Raw genomic sequence first — 21,847 nt, forward strand, 5'->3', positions numbered from 1 at the left:
AAGGAAAACAATACATGGATTACAGAATTTTTACAAAGAAAAATTCCACATGTACTTTCTTACTGCAGCAATCAGCAAACCTGGTGGAACTGTATCTGCTGAGCTCATCATAGGTAAAGCGCTGGTATAAACATCAGAGGATTGATGGATTAGCCATGTTGTGATGACTTCCTGACGGCAGAGTTTCAGAAAGAGCAGGAGCTTCTTAAAGAAACAGAGGCCCAATTTCAAGGTGTTAAATTATAGTCACATTTTTTAAAGTCATTTTTGCATTTTTATAACAACTGCAGGTAACATTGTTACTTGATTTTGCTTTCAAATGGCTCTACGCCTAGGTAATACATGAAACTGTAGTAAATAAGACATGAATTCAAATCCAATTTTTTTTCTTTTTCCTTATAATGAAGCGAGTATGTTTGTTTTTATCATGTACCAATATATCCACTGTCTTCCTTGTCTCTGTCTTCTATGACGTTAACAGACCCAGAAGGGAAACCTGGACGTCTTCTCTACCAGGGTCAGAAAAATGTTTCATAAAATCTGAGTTTGTAGCGACAAAATGTGGAAGCATATGCTTCTCAAACTGTAGCTGTTTGTTCCTTACGTTATAGATTAGCTTCCAGAACAGAATATTGACTGTCGGAGCCCGCATGCCTCCAGCAGCCATTGCAGTGATAATCATTGTTTTTACTGTCCCAGATCTGTGCATAGAATGTGTAACAGCAAATTAAACGTCTCCTTAATCATAATGCGTTCCTACATTCAGCCCGTCTCGAGCTTCCTGATGCCTCCACCTGAAGCAGCTGCTGTACGTTCAACTCACAGCGCCTCGTTCATCACATGCGGGATTATTCCTACTTTCATCCATGCAAGGGCAATGCAGACAGCGGTATACGTTACTGCAAGTAAAGCTACTTAGCACTGCGGCATGAAAACTCAGATTTCTTTTCCGGAGTGTGAGTGCGTGTGTGTGTGTGTGTGTCAGGGGGAGGACAGTGGAGAGAAAAGATGTTTCTGTATGTTGCTCTTGGTTTTGTCGGAGTTATGTCAAAACATCACTGCTGTATTTGTACAGTTGTCTTGCAGAAGTTCTTGCTATTATGTGTATTTGTGCATGTGCTGTGGCTCAGTGTGTGTGTGTGCGTGTGTGTGTGTGAGAAGCTGGCTGCCCAGGAGGATAACCTTAAGAGGGCCAGTGCCTTCAGAACGGTTCTCGTCATCTTTGGTGGGCACGGACGCCATTGCTGTAATTGCAAAGCACTGTTGTTGTCTCCCCTAAATGCACACTGCAGGGATCCATGTATAGTTAATGAACTCTTTGTATGCGCGCCTGCTCTATGCAGAAATATCTGTAAGCAGAAGTTTCCTAATTATATTCTTTTTACTGTCTTATTTTTTTGGGTCATTCTTTTTTTTCCCCTCTCCTTCTTTGTCTACATTTTTCCACATCTGATTGCTCCTTTTCTCACCTCCTCCCCTCTCCTCCTCTGTCTACCCAGGTGTTGTCTCTGGGTGCAGATGTGTTGCCAGAGTACAAGCTTCAAGCTCCTCGCATCCACAAGTGGACCGTGTTGCACTACAGTCCCTTCAAGGCGGTGTGGGATTGGCTCATCCTGCTGCTGGTCATCTACACTGCCATCCTGACCCCCTACTCAGCCGCCTTCCTCCTCAATGACCACGTAGGGCCTCACCCGGAGCTCAGACCACACTATTTTTTCACATTTTTTATCATGTTACAACCACTAACTTCAACATGTGTTATTGAGGTTTTATAAAACATAAATAAGTGCAACCATCTGGCGTCGCATAATCAGTAGAGTCCTGCTCTGTTGGCCTCTGTCGTTGTGTCGTTGGGCAGGACTCTTCATCTGCCTTGAGGGTTGAAAAGCGCTATATATAAGTCTGAGGTCACATGAAGACCAAGAAAGAGCAGATGAAAATGAATGAGTGCAAACCTACCTAGCTTACCCCTGGAGGCGTCCTAAGGATGAGCGACGAGAAGGCGGGACAATGAAATGGCTCCTTTGTAGGATGAGGTGTGGGTTGTGTGGGTTCCTGAAATGGATACGTCAGGGTGAGGCTGGAGTTTAACCTCTATTGGTCTACTTCTGTTAATTTTGTGCCGCCTCTTACCCCTGTTGGACCTCTGGTGTCTAACATCCATCCATCCATTATCATACCCTTGTCTCTAGTGAGGTCGGGCGGGGTGCTGGAAACCATCTCCAGCGGTCAACGGGCGAGAGGCGGGGTCACCCTGGACAGTCCATCGCAGGGCTGGTGCCTAACATGACTGCTGCAAATGAAACAATCTTTACAAATGTGTCGTCAAATCTCAATGAAACAATCTGACGTTTAAGGTTTTAATGTGACAAAATGTGAAAGAGTTGTAGGGGTGTGAATCGTCCCAGGCGACACTGTATCACACGTTGTGTCCGTGTTTTACCAAAACAGCTAAATGCAGAAACTGATCTATGCTGCTTTTTATCACACACTGACTGTTTCGTTGATGTCGTCGAAGTTTTGTACCTTTTCCAAGTCTTGGATCGTGCAGAGCGTCCCATTACTGCACGACGTCTGTATGCTTTGTCGTCATACATATGCAAATTCACCTAAAGCCCTTAATGTTAATCCATCTGAAAGATGCCTTCTATTTTTAGTGCTTTAGCTCCTAAATCTCCTCCTCTGTTTCCACATGTTTCCTCTGTCCCTCTCTCCTCTCAGGAAGAGGTAGCCAAGCAGAACTGCGGTTACTCCTGCTCTCCTCTCAATGTGGTGGACCTCATAGTCGACATCATGTTCATCATTGACATCCTCATCAACTTCAGGTCTGAATCTCTGCTGATGTGATGAATGTTTAACGGGAACCCAGTGTCACTAAAAAACAGAGATTTGTTGTTTTAGAGTTTGTGTCAGGTACACTAAATATTACTGACACCAACTACTGGGTTTGATCGGCACCTTTTCTTTTAGGACAACATATGTGAACTCTAATGATGAAGTGGTGAGCCACCCGGTTCGTATCGCCGTTCACTACTTCAAAGGCTGGTTCCTCATCGACATGGTTGCTGCTATCCCCTTTGACCTGCTTATCTACCGCAATGGAGAGGAGGTAAACACACGTAGGGAGTAGAGATGCCGAGTCATGTACACAATGAATCGGAACAGTTTTAGGCTCACAGCTGCATAAAACCACAACCAAAGGCACAAGCAGGTTAACAGTGTCAAGATACGCCAAAGGGTTTGGAAAGTTCCGATTTCAAAACCTCACAGTCATGGTGTTCCTACGTTTTAAACTTTAGTTTGAACACAATCCGAGCTAAATGCAGGACAAATTTGTCTTTTTTGACTTGATGAGCCATCTTTGCTCAGCACCATGGCCAAAATTAGCCTCTCTGTGTTTCTAATGCTAATACTGCAAGTACTGACTGCACTGAAATTGTTCCGGTTCTGTTGTTTTCTGCTTAGCAGTGCTGCTGCCATGCTGTTGGTTGCACGAATAAAAACAAAACAAAACAAAAAAAATATTATATTCCTGGTTTGGGCCAAACAAACCAACCAGAGTACTTTTCCGGTTCATTGTTGCAGTTTGCTTTAGCACGGTTACTTCAGGCAGATCCCACAAAAAGATCAGTCCAACAATAACTGAACAGCAAGTTGTGAATGTTGTTGTTACACGAGTTGACTGCTGAGAAGAGGGTGAGAAGGAGCAGAGGAGGGAGACGGGGGGGACACTCATGTCAGGGAAGGAGAGGCTAAGAATCAGTATGTGGCAGCAGTGAGACCCACTGCATGATTCACCTAGAAAAATCTGCTGGATATTTATCACAGGTCATCTTGGGATGTTGGGTACAGCTGTCACACTCATCGACCACAGATTTTCTCTCATGGTGAAGGATTTTGGTGAAGATCAGCCGATAATCGCACTGAGTGAACTTCTTCAAATCAGCCTCATCTGGGTTTAACAAGAGCGAGCCGTCTTGTCTTTTTACTTTTCTATTTAAGTTGTGACTCTCCTAAATCATAAAAACAAAGTCCTGCTTTGGTTCTTTTAACACTCATTCAGAAACAACCTGGTAACATCAACACACACCTGAAGGTAACCTAAGGAAACATTGCATCTCAATGAAAGCAGATTCTGCTCATGCAGTGATACAGTAATACAGTCCAGATCTGAATCCAGGCGCTCCTCTTCATACCTCCTTCTCCTTCAGGTGGCATTTTGCTCTACGTTTTGTTTTTGTGTGTATGCGTGTGCGTGCGTGTGTGTGTGATAGTCCTTTACACTGGTTGAACCTTTTCAGAACTCACCCATTTCAACTGTGTTGGGGTGAAAGTTCTGCATTATTAAGGTTGCTCCTACTTTAAATGAAAACTGTGGTTCTTACCCGGAGGACATCCATGCCCTCAACTTGCTTTTAAACATCCACCGTTACCAAAGTTATAGGCTACAGCATGGAGTTCTCAGCTTTTATGTGCAGTGTAATAATTTTGCCCCATTTAATATTTCATTTTGTCTCATAGGCTTTATTTTAAAATTTGCTGTTTATACAAATAAACATTTGGCACTGAAAACTAAAAAGTTAGTTGTGCTAAGTGCTAACCTTAAAACACTAATTACAAATATTAGCTCAGCTAATGCTAAAGCACTGCAATAACACACTATAGCTAATGCTAACTCGCTAATTTCAACTCTGATTATATCTACTCTTGAAAAGCTGCAACCTTTGAGCACCAGTTTAATTTTGACAAAATAATTCATCAGTGTTTTTAATAGTTTTAGATGTATTGATGTTTGCATCTTGTTCACTGCTGTCCGTGTTTTAGTTTGTTTCTGTATGCTGTTTGAAATTAAGTTAGTGGGGAAAACAAGAGACAGAGCATAAATATAAAATATGATGTCAAACGAAACGTTTACAAAACAGCCAAGTAAATTAGCAATTTAGAATTTATTTAAGAAAGTATGATAAATGTTTTGAAAGTTAGCAAAAAGAAAAAATTAGCTCCACTATTAGCAGATTACCATAAGTGTTACCACCCCTTCTGATAAGATATCATAATTAAAGGGTATCACTTTACAGTAATGCTCCTCTTACAGATGTCTAATAAATAGTCCATACATATTCTATTAATTAATCTCTAAACACTTTATAAATCACAAATAAGTGTTTATTATTATTATAATTAATTAAGGACAAGAAGGAGAAAAAAATATTCTGGTTTCTTGCTAAATAATGAACCAAGTCTATTTCACTTATATATTTTATCTAGAGTTGTTATGCTAAACATTTTAGCATAACAACTTGTAAGCACAATAAGCAATTGTAAACATAATTTTAAGGAGATAATCTCGTTCTCACTTTTAATTAATGCATAATAAACAGTTATTAACGATTTATAAAGTGTTTATAAATGAATAACATATATATAAACTATTTATTAGGGATCAATAAGGGGGGCCTTATTGTAAAGTGGTACCAATTAAAGAGACAGTAGTTTCTGTTGAGTGAATCTCTGAGCCACTGAAGAGACAAAGATCTTTGGGAGACATAAAAAAGTGAATTTATTGAATCAGGTGGGGAATGTTACCAATCATGCAGTTTATGTGGAAAAGAATTGAAACAATTAAGTTACACAGAAGTTACATTTGGGAAATGGAAAACAAATGGCGCCTGGGGAACACTTAGCTTAACATCCATTTCACTAATGCTGTCCAGCAGAGCTTTTCCTGACCACAAAGCACGTATTTACTTTCAAAGCACAGACACACACACACACACACAGAGAGCAGAAGTGGGCACTCTGCCAGCGCAGTAATCAGCTTGTTATTTATCTGTTGTATGGACACCATGAGGGCTTGCTGAGTACAAGCAGAGAGGCGAGGGAGTTGACACCCCACAGTAACGAATGGCAATCAAGATTTAGCACCTCCTCTGCACTGAATCACTGGTACAAGGCCACAGCCACACCGACGCTGTGTGTGTGTGTGTGTGTGTGTGCGCGTGCGTGTGTGTGTGTTAGTGACAGGATGACAGTAGCAGATATATCGTCTCTGTTCTGTTACTTCACTCCTGTGTGATTGTTCTTGTGTTCGACCTCAGACCACCACCCTGATTGGCCTGCTGAAAACTGCTCGTCTCCTGCGATTGGTCCGCGTAGCCAGGAAGTTGGACCGCTACTCAGAGTATGGAGCGGCTGTCCTCTTCCTCCTCATGTGCACCTTCGCCCTCATCGCTCACTGGCTGGCCTGCATCTGGTACGCAGAGAGACTTTCTGATAGTCCAGAGAAGAAGCAGGAATAATGTTGGAATACCTTATTTACGTTTGAGTTAAAACCTTTAAAAGGGCAGGATTATATAAAATCAACTGTGTTTTTTAGCTTTACGCCATGTTCTAATGTTAATTCCTCGTCTAAAACATACCTGGAGGTTGTCTTGTCTCACCAAGCTTTGGATTGTTCACCCACTGACGGGGAACGTGAGTTGGGTTTAGACTGTCGTGAAACAGGTTAGTTTTACCCTACTGATAATGTGTTGTTGCCATAGTAATCCTGCTCAGGATTTCATGCATATTTGAGAAATTCTTTAATCTCCATGGCAACCATTCAGCCATGCAAAACGTCTGAATGGACGTAGCTCCTTCTCTGAGCCGCAATATCCAAGCTTCCAAACTCCTACCTCCCAGAGAAATCCTCCCCGGCGATTTCCCTACTCAGTCCCTTCAGACTAGCCAGCAGCAGTTAGCAAACACCTGGTGGAACATCAGTTGAACTCATTACACAAGCTACTTTTCAGAGCACTGCTGGTAAAAATATTGTTAAAGGGTTAATAGAGGAACGATGCTGAGATGACTTCCTGCAGGCAGAGTTTCAGAAAGAGCAGGAGTTTCTTAAAGACACAGAGGCCCAATTTCAAGATATTAACTTACAAAATTAAATGTCTTTTAAGTCATATTTCATATATGTAGCATTTTTTATAACAACTGAAGTTCACATAGTTACCTGATTGTGCTATGAAATGGCACTATGTGCCTGGAAAACGCATAATACCGCCCCTTTAATATGGATTTATTTAGTTACAAAATACATCTTTATCATACATGGCTCTATTTTTATTTTTTTTTTTAAGAATTAAATTTGATTAATAAAGTGATCATTCATATTGTGTTTTTTTTTTCCAGGTATGCAATTGGTAGTGTGGAGCGGAACGGTTCTATAGGGTGGCTCCACACCCTGGGGGACCAGCTGGGAAAACACTTCAATGAATCCGTCCCAGGTACTAACAGTCACCAGAATAACATACCTGCCTGGTAGGAACCAGTGTTGTAATAAGTCAGTTATTCTAGAAAACAGTTTGGCTGAAGATGAAACGTTGTGGGTTGTTTGGAACCAAATTTCAGACTTTGAAAAATTAACTGTTGTCTAAAATAGAGTTACAACGTTTTTAATTAAATATATCACAGATATGGTTGAAAATAAAGCAGTAAACTTGTTGGTGTTCATTTCGCTGCTGTGACAACAGGCCAATTTTTGCATCATTCATGCATTGCAGTCTGAGGCCACAGAAAAATCATGTTGCGGGCCGAAAATGGCCCCAGGGCCACATTTTGGACACCTCTGTGTTAAGCTTTTCTCAAAAATGTTAATTTCCACGGTCTAATTTGGTTTTTTGAAAGAATAATTAATCAATAAAATACAAATTCATATCACCAAATTACCAAAGTTGGGGAACTGATTAATAATGGTTAGTAGTCAATGCTTAACTGGAAAAATAATTTCACAAATGGTAATTTGATGTTCTGTTACTGGTGATAAAATAAAACATCAAATAAAGCAGTAAAACTTCACAGATTAGCTTTAAATTGAACCAGGGAAACTGTACAGCTGCCTGAGAGGCCGAGCTGATGACCTCAAAGCAACAACAACAGATCCTTGTTTCTCTCGTGCCCCGCTTCCAACTCACCGCTCTTTTCAGCGCTGCATGGTGGATTTCAGTCTGTTGCGTAAAAAGGGCTATCTTATGTGTAATCTGTTCTTGTTACCATGTTTTTCCCCATCCCCTTTCCCCTCCTCCATCAGGTTCAGGACCCTCTATCAAAGACAAGTATGTCACAGCTCTTTACTTCACATTCAGCAGTCTGACCAGTGTGGGTTTTGGAAATGTGTCACCCAACACCAACTCCGAGAAGATCTTCTCCATCTGTGTTATGCTCATCGGATGTAAGTATGGATGGATGGATGGATGGATGGATGGATGGATGGATGGATGGATGGATGGATGGATGGATGGATGGATGGATGGATGGATGGATGGATGGATGGATGGATGGATGGATGGATGGATGGATGGATGGATGGATGGATGGATGGATGGAGAACAGCTGATTTAACTGATATGAAACGTCTTACAGAAAATTTAGACACACAAGAGCCAGTATTTTTTTGGTACCGCTTTACAATAAGGCTCCCCTTATAGATGGTAAATAGTTCATAGATATGTTATCCATTCATCTATAAACACTTTATAAATAATTAATAACTGCTTATTCATGAGTAAAGAGTGAGAAGGTGACTGTGCTAAAAACATTTGCGATTGCTTATTGTTCTACTAAGGTAGTCTGAAATGTTAAATATAACAGGATAAAACATATAAGTTGGACTTGGTTCACTATTTGGCAAAAAAGCCGCCAGATTTTTTTCCCCAATTTCTCACCTTTAACAGTTATTAATGATATATACAGTGTTGGTTAGACTTGGAGTACCGAGAGGGCTATTAAACCACAACACATTGTAACCAAAGTCCAGGTTGTAAAAACTAACAGTGTTAATGATTGCTTTGAACCAATTTACTGTTTAAACGTCCTGCAGTTGCCATGCATTACATAATTAAAGCAGATCCCTCATGCTGTCAGTGTGTACATCCTTCCTTTTTACATTTCTAAAAACGTTAAATATATTTTGTATAAAAAAAAAAAAAGAAAAGGAAAGAAATATTCCGTAGCATTTTTTTACGTATTTCTATTGGGAAAAGAAGTCCTGTCACTGTGCAGTCAATGTAAGAAAAAAACAAAAAAACAAGCCTTCCTACATTAAAACAGACAAAATGATGACATAGTTCACATTTTCTTTAGTGTCTTACAACTCTGAATCCTTTAGTATTCATTCAGAATCATCAGGCTTGGTGTGTGTTCCCTAGAAAAATTAGCTGAACTCATGTTATTGTTAAAAGGCTCCCAACATTTCCAAATCCAGCAAGTTCCCTGACAGAAAGAGGTCGAAACCTCAAAGGATAAAACATGCTGCATTTTATAGCTTTCCTGTTATCTGCTGAAAGCCTTTCACTCTATTTTTGTAATTTTCTGATGAGTATGTTGCTTGTAAGGTGTTACATGGAGGCTAGCAATTATTTTTAAAACGATGTTGAGTCTTTAGAGATGATAAAGGTTTGTCATCTAAACAGATGACCGAAAAAAGTAGCTAACTGTTAGCGTCATTGTTTGCGTGAGCCAGTAGCTGTTAGCGTGGTGCGTTCACTGGACAGAAAAGGATCATAAATTTGTGTTTCCAACTTTCAGGTGAAAATTCTTCAACTGCATGAACATAAATTAGTATTTTGGAACAAAAAAACAATCACAAATGCATCTACTCATCATAATGTAATGAATCCATTTAAATAAGTCTGAAATCAAAGAGCTGCATATTTCTTGGTACTCTCATGCTGGATGTTTTGTCATGTTTTAAACTTATTCAGAGGGAAATCTTTTAACTAGTTTGGTCTTTCCCTTCATTTATTCATCATTGCAGAAGAAATTGATTACCTTTTTCATTTTCTACCCTTATCATTCATTAAAGATATTATTAAAACTTGTAAACGAAGTGAAGACACTGTAATATCCTGTCCTGTTGCTATCACTCCAGATCTCCCAGCGTTAATTAGCTCGCCTGTCATTTCACTGATCATAAAGCAAAGTACCAATGATCAACTTGTTGTTTCACCTCCATTACTACTCCAGTCCTGAACACTGATATCCAGTGGAATAGCATTTTGTCCCAAAGAAATAACAGGCACATTCTAAAAATACAAATAACTTGTGTAAACTTGTGTATTCTTAAACCCAGCTGAAACCATGTTGTGATGATTTGTGTGTAAGTTTTATTTTGTGGCTGCCTTACTTATTTAGACAACCTGACCATAAGTAAAACCCAATCCTTTGCAGCTTTAATTCTTGAGTGCAATTTGAATTTGCAGGTAAAAACCTTTTCAGACGGAGTGTGTTTTCGGTTCCCCTGCCAAACGTGTGTTTAGACTGTTACATGGAGGCTTTGCGGTGTGCTACGTAGACAGTGATAGGAGCTGACAGAGGCTTGGAGGTCAGCAGGATCCAACATGACAGCAAGACACTGAGGTTCATCAAGGAGAACTCAAATAACAGCCTGTCCTGTCTTTGACATCGAACTTCTCGATGTTTTTCTCCCGTCCGGGACAGCCCTGACTTTGCTCACGGTCGTTTTTCCTCCTCTTAATGACCTACACTACATTCCTACAGTCTCTGCTCATGTCTGTGTTCTCCAGCCCTGATGTATGCCAGCATCTTCGGGAACGTGTCAGCCATCATCCAGCGGCTCTACTCAGGGACGGCCCGCTACCACACCCAGATGCTGAGAGTCAGGGAGTTCATCCGCTTCCACCAGATCCCCAACCCTCTCCGACAGAGGCTGGAGGAGTACTTTCAGCACGCCTGGTCCTACACCAACGGCATCGACATGAACGCCGTGAGTTCCCAGGCTCCTCATATCTCTGTCGTCAGGGCGTGGCTCACACCATCTTGACTTTTTTCCTGATTCAGGGTTTTTCTGGGAATCCACTGATCTGAGATCCACTTGTATGCATGAACGTAATTTCAGTACATTCTCACTAAATGTGATGTGTAAGCTGGCCAAGATAGGCACACTTTCTGCTAACATGCTAATAGCAAAGCTAATTTTTGGTTTAGTGGTTTTGCTAACTTTAAGCTCTTGCTAATTTTTCATCTAACATTTTTGCTAACTGAACATTTGCAAATGTTTTTGGTTCATACTTTTGCTAATGCAGAGCTCTCACAAATTTTTTATTTACAACTTTTGCTAACTTTGAGAAAGTTTAGCGCACTTAGCTTCTGCTAAGTGAATTTTTCTGGATAAATTCTGAAGCGCTAATTCACTTTGCTGTTGTGTGAACTTTCAGTTCCGTTGAAGTTTTGGTTATCGACCGTTCAAAATTCTGCAAGTAGTTAGACATTTTCGTCCACGCACCTTTTTTCTTTTTCTTTTTTTAGTTGGTTGACGACTGTTCACACAGAAGTTCTGTTTCTTCTCCTCACGTTCTCTGTTTTGTTTTTCTCAGTAACTTTATTTCAAACAAGGACCATGCAGGAACAAAATGAAACACAAATATCTAGGGGCATTTTAAAGCATAATGTCAAAATGAAATTGGTGCCTGAGGGTTGTAGTTTTCAAGGACAGCTATAATTTGAACTGAAGTCAGTGCTTTAGCATTAGCTTCCACTAAATACCTTGTTGGTGTAGTTCTTTAGTTCTTTAGTGTTAGTGGAACTAATGTTTATGATTAGTGCTTCAGGGTTAGCATAGCTAACCTTTAGTTGGTGGTTCCCATTACTGTACACTCACTATTTATCTTTACCCCAGATGAAGAAATGATGAAAAAAGTCTTAAAATATCAGATATTTGTCTTCGTATTCATCTTTAGCATAATTTATGATCACTTTTAACAAGAAAATTCTAAATAAATGAAATGTTTAAGTTACATTTGTTATTAAGAAATTAAGGGGCATCAATAATTATAATACTGAAATTGTGTTAAAATCTTATTTCTTAATATGAAATTTTGCAAAGTTGAATAAATGTGCTCAGTTTATTCAACTTATGAAATTATTTGTCTAATATTTCACAGTGAGATTAAATGTCATAAAAGATGATTTCATTTAAAGAGTGGTCAACATTGCAAGCATAGCAATCAAATGAAAAGAAATAACTAAATGCATGTAGAACCACTTGTGCTTTGCTAAAACTGCAACTCAGACACCCACCGGCACAGTGACTCACACCTGTTAATGGACTCAAACACACCATGGAGTGTTTTTACATAAATTTTGTGTGCAGTTGACCTCTTGCTGGATGCTGTGCTGCAGTGTCCTGGATGGTGCAACTTAAACCTGCACAGGTTCTCAGGCAGAGTGTGGAATATCAGAGGACCGAATGCCGAGGTTTTCTGAACGCTTTGTGTAATTTCCAAGCTTTTCCCACATATAATCAGAGGTTTATCCTGTTCGGTACAGCCAGGAAGGTACATAGTCCTGCAAAAGAAGATCTTTTTTTGCATCATCAGACTCACATGATCAGCAACCCGATGTTACTACTGGCAAAAAGGATGAAAAAGTCAAGAGGAAGTGGTAGTAGAATGACGGTTTGTTTTTGATTTCACAGCATCACAGCTCGTAAAAAGCTTTGTGTCATTTCAACATGTTGAATCCATCGCTCTTCTGTAAAATCACCAATTACAATTTCCCCAAAATGTCACCTACGTAGCAGCTCCCAAGTAGGCAGCGCTTGTCGTTCCAACTCCTGAATACGACGCCGACATCTCCTCTGGTAGATGATCAATATCTCATATTTGTTTGCATCTGTTACTGCCATGATTTTTAATGACTTATCACCAGAACATGTTTATTCATGTGTGATTTTAATTTCATTTTTTTATTTAATGGAAACAGTGCAATTATGAAATAGTGTTTTTTCAACATTAGCAGAAAACAGAGAAAGATTTGGGCACTTTTGTAATGAAAACGCAGTCAGAGACGTGGCTAGGCTTTTGGTCAACATTGTGTTTACGTCTCGCCTCCGGCTCTGACCTCTCGCAGTCGTGGAGACAGGAGTGAAAAATAACGCTGCTGTGATGGGGAAGGCAGAGAGGAAGTGAGCTCTTTCTTAAATCTACCTTAGGGGAGCTTGTTAGATTGCACCGGTCCTCTGCAGACACAGAGGAAGGATTCTTCTTTGTGCGGCGCCGTGACCCGCAGTTTGCCTGGAGAAGCGCTGAAGCGGCGTGGTGTGCCTCTCTCATTCAGCCCCTCAGTGGAAGACAATTAGAGAATCATCACATTGACTTGTTCCTTTGTACGCAGCCATGGCCCCTTAATAAAGCTCTACTACACTCAGAGCTCCATTAGTTTATTTATGACTTCAGCCGTCTTTACTCCGCTGTAACTCAGGAGGCTTCGCTGATGGATGGGGCCCATGTTTCACCAGGCATTCTGTTATTCCTCTGCTGCCCTCATGGTTTTCAATATGGAATTGATTTAATCCCATATGAGCTGGACTTGATACATGAGGTGTGTTGTGTAAGCACTTTTTTTTCCCTATATAGCCGTTGATAATAATCAATTTTCCTTTTCCTTTAACTTCAGCACCACTTTGTGTTGGTCTGTCACATGAGATATCTGTAAATCAAACTGAGGTCTGTAGTTGTGAAGCGACAAAATCTGAAAGATGTTTCAGGGGTATGAAGACTTTTGCAACCACCTTGAAAAATAATGAGCAGCAGCAGGTTCATCTTATAATCCAGTTTGTTGCTGAATGTTTTTTGCTAATTGTGAAAAGTGAACGCTACATCTTTCTTCAGTTACAAAAAGTTTATACATTTTTTCGGAAAGGTTTTGGTTAATCCTTTGTGTACCATTTGTTCTTCACTAGCCGTGCTCTTGTGCTAATGCGCAAATAGCAGAGCTCATTTTTCATTTAGCACTTTTGCTAACTTTGAAAACCTTTTGTACACTTGGCTTCCCCTCAATTATTTTTTCTGAAAATTCTAAAACGCTGCTTACTTGGCTGTTTTGTAAACTTTCAGTTGAATAAAGTTTGCCATTTGCGTTGAAGTGTTGGTTACCGACTGTGAAAAATTCTTGAAGTTAGCCGTTGATATTCTAAATCCTACTTTGCAGGTGAAGACTTGTCCTGTTTCCTCTCCTTCCAATACACAAGGGACAAAATAAAACAAACAGTAGAGAATAAGATAAGAACTTAATACAATATGTAAGATTATCATAGAACATATGAATTGGAATGTCAAAATAAAATTAATGTTTGAGGGTTGTAGTCTTTCAAGGGCAGATGTAATTTGAATTAAAGTTAGCACTTTAACATTAACTTTTGCTAAATACCGATTTGGTGTAGCTCTGTAACGTTAGCAGAGCTAACGTTAATAAATAATGCTTAACGGTTAGTGCAACTACCTTTTTAGCTAGCGGTCCGGTTCCCACCACTGCCCTGCAGAATCACCAAATAAACCATGTAAAGTCAGATTTTTGAGGCGAGTTCTTAACGGTGTTCTCCTGACTCCAGGTTAATGGAGCATCCAGCTGCTGATTTCCAAGGCTGCTCTTATTATTTTATTTCATGCAGATAAATTGATGTGTCCTTTGCCGCATCTCTGCTATTAATCAAACCTTCCCAGTGTGTAATGAATGAGTACTTACAAACGGAAAGCGCTTGGGATATTTATCTGCAGACACCTTATCAGTATCTCTCAGGTTCCCAGTCTCTATCTGTCCGTAGCGACGTTAGCTCCGGAACTCTGAGCGATGAAGTGGGAGCCAGGAGAAGCTGGAATCAGGAACGTACGTTGAAGTGGATAGGGACAGGGAAAATGGAGAGGGAGAGACTCGGAGTGGGAGTTATAGCAGCAGAGCTTTCCGGCTCTGTGAAGTCAGTGTGAGAGTCGGAATGGAAGCCCGGCGCCTGCTGCTTTAAAAGCCTGGCAGTGAGCTCATTAAAGTTGCACCAATTCTTTATATTAATCACTCTCCAGGCCCGCTGACTCACCCTCTACAATATCATTTGACTTCATTTTGCAACAAAGCTACAAAAATCAGCTCATATATCGTTTTTTTAAAGCATATTTTCTGCTTAGTTATTAAAATCAGACCTGTATCCAATTACATCAATAAATATCATATTCTTCTTTGTTCTAGTTGTGATATTTAGTCTATGTTCACTTTTAGTTTTGTTTACTAAATGCCATAAAAATAAGAGATTGTTTTTATTACCTTCTTTTTGCCTTTCAAGATTTTGGAAAGCTCATATTAATAAAGTCATAACTTTCTAAGCTTCAGATTTGATCCACTTCGCTGGTCAAATGGAGACTCACCAGATGATGCATATTTAAGCAGCGCCTCAAACACGATACAGCTGCGTTTCCATTTACCACAATGTCAGTACTCAGCTAATGTCGTAAACACACAGTTCAACAATTGGAATGTTTTCATTAAATAAGAAACTCAATCAAAATCCCCTGTGCATAAGTTTGTTCACATAAGTTATCAAGAAACATGTGGCGCCATCATCCTCCTGCCTCTTGCTGTTGTCTTCTTTGTGGTTTGTGTCATTGGCAACATCTGGTTGTTGATCATGTAACTCATATGATGTAAAAAAATAAAATCCATTGCAGTTTTGCCAAATAAACCAATTTTGATTTGGCAAAAAAAAAGAAAAAAAGAAACACCTCATCTTAGCAGCAAAGCGTTTCAGCGAAAAAAAAATTTTTTTTCAAAATTGCTGTGTTTCCATTAAGAGAATTTATTTACGAAATGTCAAATTGCTCAACTATGTGATCAACAGAAATGAAGCTAGTTAGAAAAAAAAGGTTGAATATCTTTTTATAACTGGTTTATACTTTATATAGACCTAACACTTGAGTCATTACTGTTAGCTTCTGGCAGAACTCAGTAAATATTTTCTGTCGGTTCCATCATTAACTCCCCCCGGCCTCCTCTCCAGGTCCTCAAAGGGTTTCCAGAGTGTCTTCAGGCAGACATCTGCCTCCACCTGAACCGAACGCTGCTGCAGAACTGCAAGGCCTTCAAAGGCTCCACTAAGGGCTGCCTCCGGGCGCTGGCCATGAAGTTTAAGACCACCCACGCCCCGCCCGGCGACACGCTGGTCCACGCCGGGGACGTCCTCACTGCCCTCTACTTCATATCCAGGGGATCTATAGAGATACTGAGAGGAGACGTGGTGGTAGCCATCTTGGGTAAGACACCAATTAATTTCTTAATAATTTTAGTCTGTCTTAAGTTACATTTGTATTGTGTTGATTTGTTTCTTACTATATAGGTGGAGTCGGTATTGCATGGTGCTAACAACTGTTATACTGTTATAAATTTAAAACATTATAGTTAAAAGTTAAAATATACAAATGCATAAATGTATCACTGATTATATAGCATCACATATTCCTGTAATATAAAGTATTTTTTTTTGTCTGTGTTTTGTCATTTTGGTTACATGCACACATGTAGATCACCAACATTTTTGCAAAGTTTATTTATGATTCTGAACAATAAGTGTTACAATGAAAAGCAGAGTCAGATAAAATACGACAGAATCAGCAGACTGTTTTAAAACGCATTAATATTTGTCAGAATATGTACAGCACGTCTGGAAGGTATTCACCACGTCTCCACATTTTGTTATGTTCCAGCCTTATTCCAAGTTGCATTAAATAAATCTCTTTATTCAACTGCAGGGGGATAGAAAAGCTGAAGAGAATCAGAGTAACTGTGGTTTTGTTGCATTGGTGGGGCTTTAGTTAGTTTTATACAATAAAGTTCCAGTAAGTTGTGTTTTTTATTTATTTCAGGTAAAAAAAAAATCTCAATGTAAGTTTTTGTTATTTCGTTAGCTTTAGTTAAGTTCCCTCCATTTCTTTAGACGAGAACCTCAGCTGGTTGAAAAAAAAGCAAAACGTAAAAATAAAAAAAGTACATTTAAGGTTCATTTTTATGATTTATTCTACAAAGAAATTGTATCCTTGTTGTAACAGAAGAATAAATCCTCTTTCTACGTAAACTGTGCTGTAAATCTGGGACATAATCTGCCTTTTTCTGAACTCAAACATATTTATCTCCTTCCAGGTGTTTACACTACACACCTCACAGTGGCGCACGCATCCTGTTGAATAAACCTTAGGCCTGCAGTGCCATCTACTGGCAAACACTTGACTAACCTTCCTAAAATAATGGCCAAAGTCTTTTTTTTTTCCAAAAGGTGATTTTTTTTTTTTTTTATTTTGTTGCGGGGGAAAATCATCACATCTTTCTTTCCAAAACATGCTCTAAGCAGAAAACAAAAACAAAACAAAACAAATCATTTCGGGCAGAAAAAAAAAACAAGCAAAAAAAAAACTCAGCACATTATTTTAGGAAGGAGATGATATCTGAATTTATCCTGAGCAGAGATACAGTAACTCCATTACAAAGAACATTTTCTCCATCAGAAAAGTGTTTTTTTAAAAATAATTTTTCCATCTCTCTGCAGGGAAGAACGACATCTTCGGCGAGCCCATCAACCTGTACCCCCGCCCGGGGAAATCCAACGCTGACGTGAGAGCGCTGACGTACTGCGACCTCCATAAGATCCTGAGGGAAGACGTTCTGGAGGTGCTGGACATGTATCCGGAGTTCGGCGAGCATTTCTGGAACAACCTGGAAATCACCTTCAACCTCAGAGACGTGAGTTTAAATTGTTTGTTAAACGTGAGCGCCGCCTGTCTGTGTTGGGCTCAGAGCTGATGTTTGGTGTTTGACGCCGGTTCCAGACCAACATGATCCCGGGCTCTCCCAGCAGCGACGACTCCGCCGGCGGGGGGTTCAACAAACTGCGGAGACGGAAGCTGTCGTTTCGAAGACGCACAGAAAAAGGTGCTTTGCTCTCAACCTCCCTGCTTTTCTCTGCTGGGGAACAAACGTCCAAACACAGAAAATCTGAGACTTTATGTAAACTTTTATTTCTGATTCTCTTTTTGATGTAAAAAAAAAGAAAAAAAAAAGAGCTCAAACCATGCAGCCTGAAGTTCCCTCTGTACTTCTTTCCATTTTTGAGGTAGTGAGGAAACATGTTAGTTTAAAGAAGTCAAAATCAAATAAAAATGATGAAAATCAGACTCATAACTGATAACTCATAACATTCACTTCTGACACAGTTATTTGCAAAACTACTCACTACATTTTCTTTTTCCTTGTAAACGGCAATGGATTTTATTGGGATTTCATGTGATGAGCCGCCCAGAGGTCATGAGCTATGCTAAAATGTAAAACAAAAATTAAAAAATTTAAAAAAATTGAAATCCAAATAGTGTGGCATGCATTTATACTTGACCCCCAAAGACCAGTGCTTTGTAATTTAATTCTTTTCACTGTAACTACAGATATTTTCTGTTAGTTTTCTATATCCATATCATGAGTTTTCTTTTGCTCATTCTTCTTTTCAAAAGCATCTGTGAACAGCACATTATCTATTGAATTTAGGACTGGACTTTGACTGGACCGTTGACTGGACATATAAATACAGTCCCATTCAATAAATTGAATTTATTTCAGAACTTTATCACTAAGTGAAACACATTATTTAATATAAATATATAACTACACACAGAGATGGACACTTGAAAGCCTTTATTTCTGCTGATTACTACTTTGTTTGCTTATAGTTAATGAAACTATGACATTTTAACATGAAAATATTACATCTGACCATTAATAAAACATGTTTAAAACATAAATGAAAAGTTTGTATAATACCTGCTTATAGGTTATTTCCAAAAGTTTCTTTTAATCTGACAAACGAGACTCATCAGGACACATATTCAAATTTACTGAATATGACTGATCAATATGTAAATAAACAGAAACTCAGCTGTCGTTTGATGGCCTTTAATGAAGAAAGCTGAACACAAAGCAGCTTGAATGATGGACAACCCAAACACCCCACATAAAATGAATGACTTAATAGAATGCATGTGGAGAAACGACGTAGGGATCGGACTTAAGAGACTGTTTGAACTCCTCTGTATAGATGACGCCGACGCCGGGGAATATAAAAAATCCCACAAATCTTCAAGGCGAAGACAGAGGGAGGCGGCCAGCAGCCAGAGGGAGAAGGAGGAGGCAGCCAAGAGGCAGTGGGGGGGGCATCGCAGCTCCGTGTCTTCTCATTCCAGCGGTGATGAGGTATCACTTCACGCTGCGTTCGTGGTGGTTTTGGATAGAGCTTGTGCTATGGGCAGACTGTGAGCTGTTGTGGTTCTGCTCCGAAAGGGGGAGGAGCCTGTTCTGACCGGCCTCGCCCCCCCGCCCGCGCTGCTGGAGCCCCCGAAGGCTCAGGCCCCGCCCCGGAGCTTCAGTGAGACCACAGAGCCAGAGGGGGACCCTAAGACTGGGAACACCTGCAACGCCCTTTCAGGTAAACCACACACTCACACACACACCACCTGTTACCCTTCTGACAACGTCCGCTAACTCCGTTGCCCCCAACAATCAGGTGCTTTCTCAGGTGTGTCCAACATCTTCAGTTTCTGGGGAGAGAGTCGAGGAGGCGGTCAGTACCAGGAGGTGCCCAGCTGCAGCCTGGCCTCCCCCCCGCCTCTCAACACGCCGCTGCACAGCCTGAGCCGCCAGCAGCGCAGCCAGCTGGACGCGCGTCTGGACCTGCTGCAGAAACAGCTCAACAGGTCAGTTTGCTTTGGCTTCGTCCAGAAACCTTTACAAGACCACATATTACCAAGTTCATCCTTGAAGGGGCAGTATTGTGTAAAATTGACTTTGTTGAGCTTTACATGATGTTATAATGTTATTCCCTCATGAAAAAAAAGAACCTGGAGTGTTGCACCAATTCTTTCATGCATGTTTGAGAAATCCTTTAATCTCCATGGCAACCACTGAGCTGTGCACAACGCCTGGGTAGACCTAGCTCTGCCTTCGAGGACAAAGCTCCTCCCCTGAGCTGCTCTGAGCTCAGTGAGCTTCCTAGTTTCAGCCTCACAGAGTCGTCCTGCTTCAAGTTATCGTTATTTCTATTGGATTCCATTTGTGAAGTTACACAGTCAAAAATTACCAGCACTAATTTGGGTTAATTAGTCTATCACAGAACAAAAAAAACACAAACTAAACTAAACATAGTTTGCTTGCTAACTAAATATTTAGTGTGTAAACCAAATACATGGTTTGGAGCTAAACTTTTAGTTTGTAAACTAAATGTTTTATTTACTAAATAATTAGCTTGGAGCAAAGTATTTAGTTAAAGGCTAAATATTTAAGTTGCTAATTAAATATGTAGCTAGAAAATAAATAATTAGCTTGCTAATTAAATATTTAGTTCAGAGCTATATTTATAGCTTGTTGGAGCTATCTTTATAGATTGGAGCTAAATATAGAGTTTCAGGCCAAATATTTAGCTTACTAGCTACATATTTTGTTTGGAAGTGTGACATTTATAAATGGGTAAACAATATGATTACAATGTGTGACTGAAAAATAAACCCCAAATATTTGAAGTTAATTTTTGACTTTACATAAAGCACCTTCATCACTTCATCACTATATTGCCAGTAATTTTCTTTCACCCATGGAAGTCCAATTGTGTTATAGAATTGACAATTGGGTGGAAATGTGTCCCTCGCTGTGGGCAGGTTGGAGAGCCGCATGTCAGCAGACATCGGTGTGATCATGCAGCTCCTGCAGAGGCAGATGGCCCTGGTTCCTCCTGCCTACAGTGCCGTTTCATCACCTCCTCAGGTAACCACACCGTCACCATGTCGACACGTGACTGGTCCACAAAGGAGTTTCAGTTCTTTCAGTTTCGTAAGGAGAGAAATCATACCAGATGTTTGTGCTCTGCAGCCCTCACCTTACCCTGGTTCTGGACCAGGAGACAGAGCAGCTCCTGATACAATGGCTTCTCTATCACAGGTGAGCCTTTTTTTATTACTTTTAAAATAATCACAGATTATTGGCAATGCTGTTTTGATGACTGTCCCATAAAGTCAGTGAACATGAGTGAAAAGCTTGTTCTCTGAATGACTATTTCAGAACTTTGGTGATGCTCAACAGAGCATTTACAGCTCTGACCAGTACAGTGGTCCTAAACCGTTCACACACAGGTCTGATTGCAGCGCATTTATGTCGAAGTGTGAATGACCACAAAAAGATTCCAGCAAAAGAAGAAGAAAAAAAAATCAGAATTGACCTTTTGTGTGAACAGAGCCTTAGATCCAGCATCAGTTACAAGTAGAGAGAGCGTCAAATATTGGATAATCTAAAGTCTGGGCTGAGATGATTTTATGTGAAGTTTTGATTGAAAGGTTAGGGTGGAAGCGCCGGTACATGTTAGCTAAACTCCTTGTCCAACTTCCATCTCCTGTTCTGAAACAAAAAGCCAAGTTTAAAGACAGGTTTAATAAACAAGGAGCCAAGCATTCAAGCAAAGGGTCCACAAGACTGGTTCAGATTTGGACTTAGACTTGAACTTAGTCTATTGTCATTGCACAAAGACACAACTGTGAATTTGGCAATTAAATGATGTTGCTTGGCTACTGGAGTACACAGAAAAAAATACTGACAAACCCTAAGTGTCACTATAAATACATATAGATATATAAAAATGTTACTGGTGCAGGTTACTGGTCATTGCTTGGCTACTCAAAGACCTTTTGTTGCCAAATTCACTGTCGTATCTTTGCTCAATGACAATATAGTAAGTCTACACTCTTCTATTAGACCCTTTGCTTTGATGCTGATTTCCTCATTAACCTCAAAGTTTCTGAACTAGAGCTAGGAGTTGGTCAAGGAGCATACTACAGCTGCAAGTCAAAAGTTTACGATACATAAGACACAATGTCACAAATTAGAACATAGTTACTTCTTGGTGAACTTGAATGACTGTCTTGTTTGAAATCAGTGCATGTAACTATCCTAACTGATCCCAAGGCCTTACACTTTGCAGTATTGTAATGACATTCAGAGT

The 21,847-nt window shown here is 39.9% G+C and overlaps 1 protein-coding gene across 1 annotated transcript in view; it reads left to right on the plus strand.

Moving 5' to 3' along the window:
* Positions 1-21,847, plus strand: part of kcnh2b (potassium voltage-gated channel, subfamily H (eag-related), member 2b) — a 225,380-nt gene that overhangs the window by 198,899 nt on the left and 4,634 nt on the right. The window contains exons 9-23 of the mRNA XM_017301923.2: positions 1,500-1,679; positions 2,722-2,825; positions 2,971-3,109; positions 6,099-6,253; positions 7,177-7,271; positions 8,075-8,215; positions 10,569-10,768; positions 15,827-16,079; positions 17,366-17,559; positions 17,646-17,748; positions 18,902-19,056; positions 19,144-19,288; positions 19,367-19,556; positions 20,514-20,619; positions 20,725-20,793. Coding sequence (XP_017157412.1) covers positions 1,500-1,679; positions 2,722-2,825; positions 2,971-3,109; positions 6,099-6,253; positions 7,177-7,271; positions 8,075-8,215; positions 10,569-10,768; positions 15,827-16,079; positions 17,366-17,559; positions 17,646-17,748; positions 18,902-19,056; positions 19,144-19,288; positions 19,367-19,556; positions 20,514-20,619; positions 20,725-20,793 — 2,229 coding nt within the window. The remainder of the gene's footprint in view (positions 1-1,499; positions 1,680-2,721; positions 2,826-2,970; positions 3,110-6,098; positions 6,254-7,176; positions 7,272-8,074; positions 8,216-10,568; positions 10,769-15,826; positions 16,080-17,365; positions 17,560-17,645; positions 17,749-18,901; positions 19,057-19,143; positions 19,289-19,366; positions 19,557-20,513; positions 20,620-20,724; positions 20,794-21,847) is intronic.

The sequence above is a fragment of the Poecilia reticulata genome, chromosome 20 (assembly GCF_904066995.2).
Source record: "Poecilia reticulata chromosome 20, P_reticulata-male-v2, whole genome shotgun sequence".
Classification (NCBI taxonomy): domain Eukaryota; kingdom Metazoa; phylum Chordata; class Actinopteri; order Cyprinodontiformes; family Poeciliidae; genus Poecilia; species Poecilia reticulata.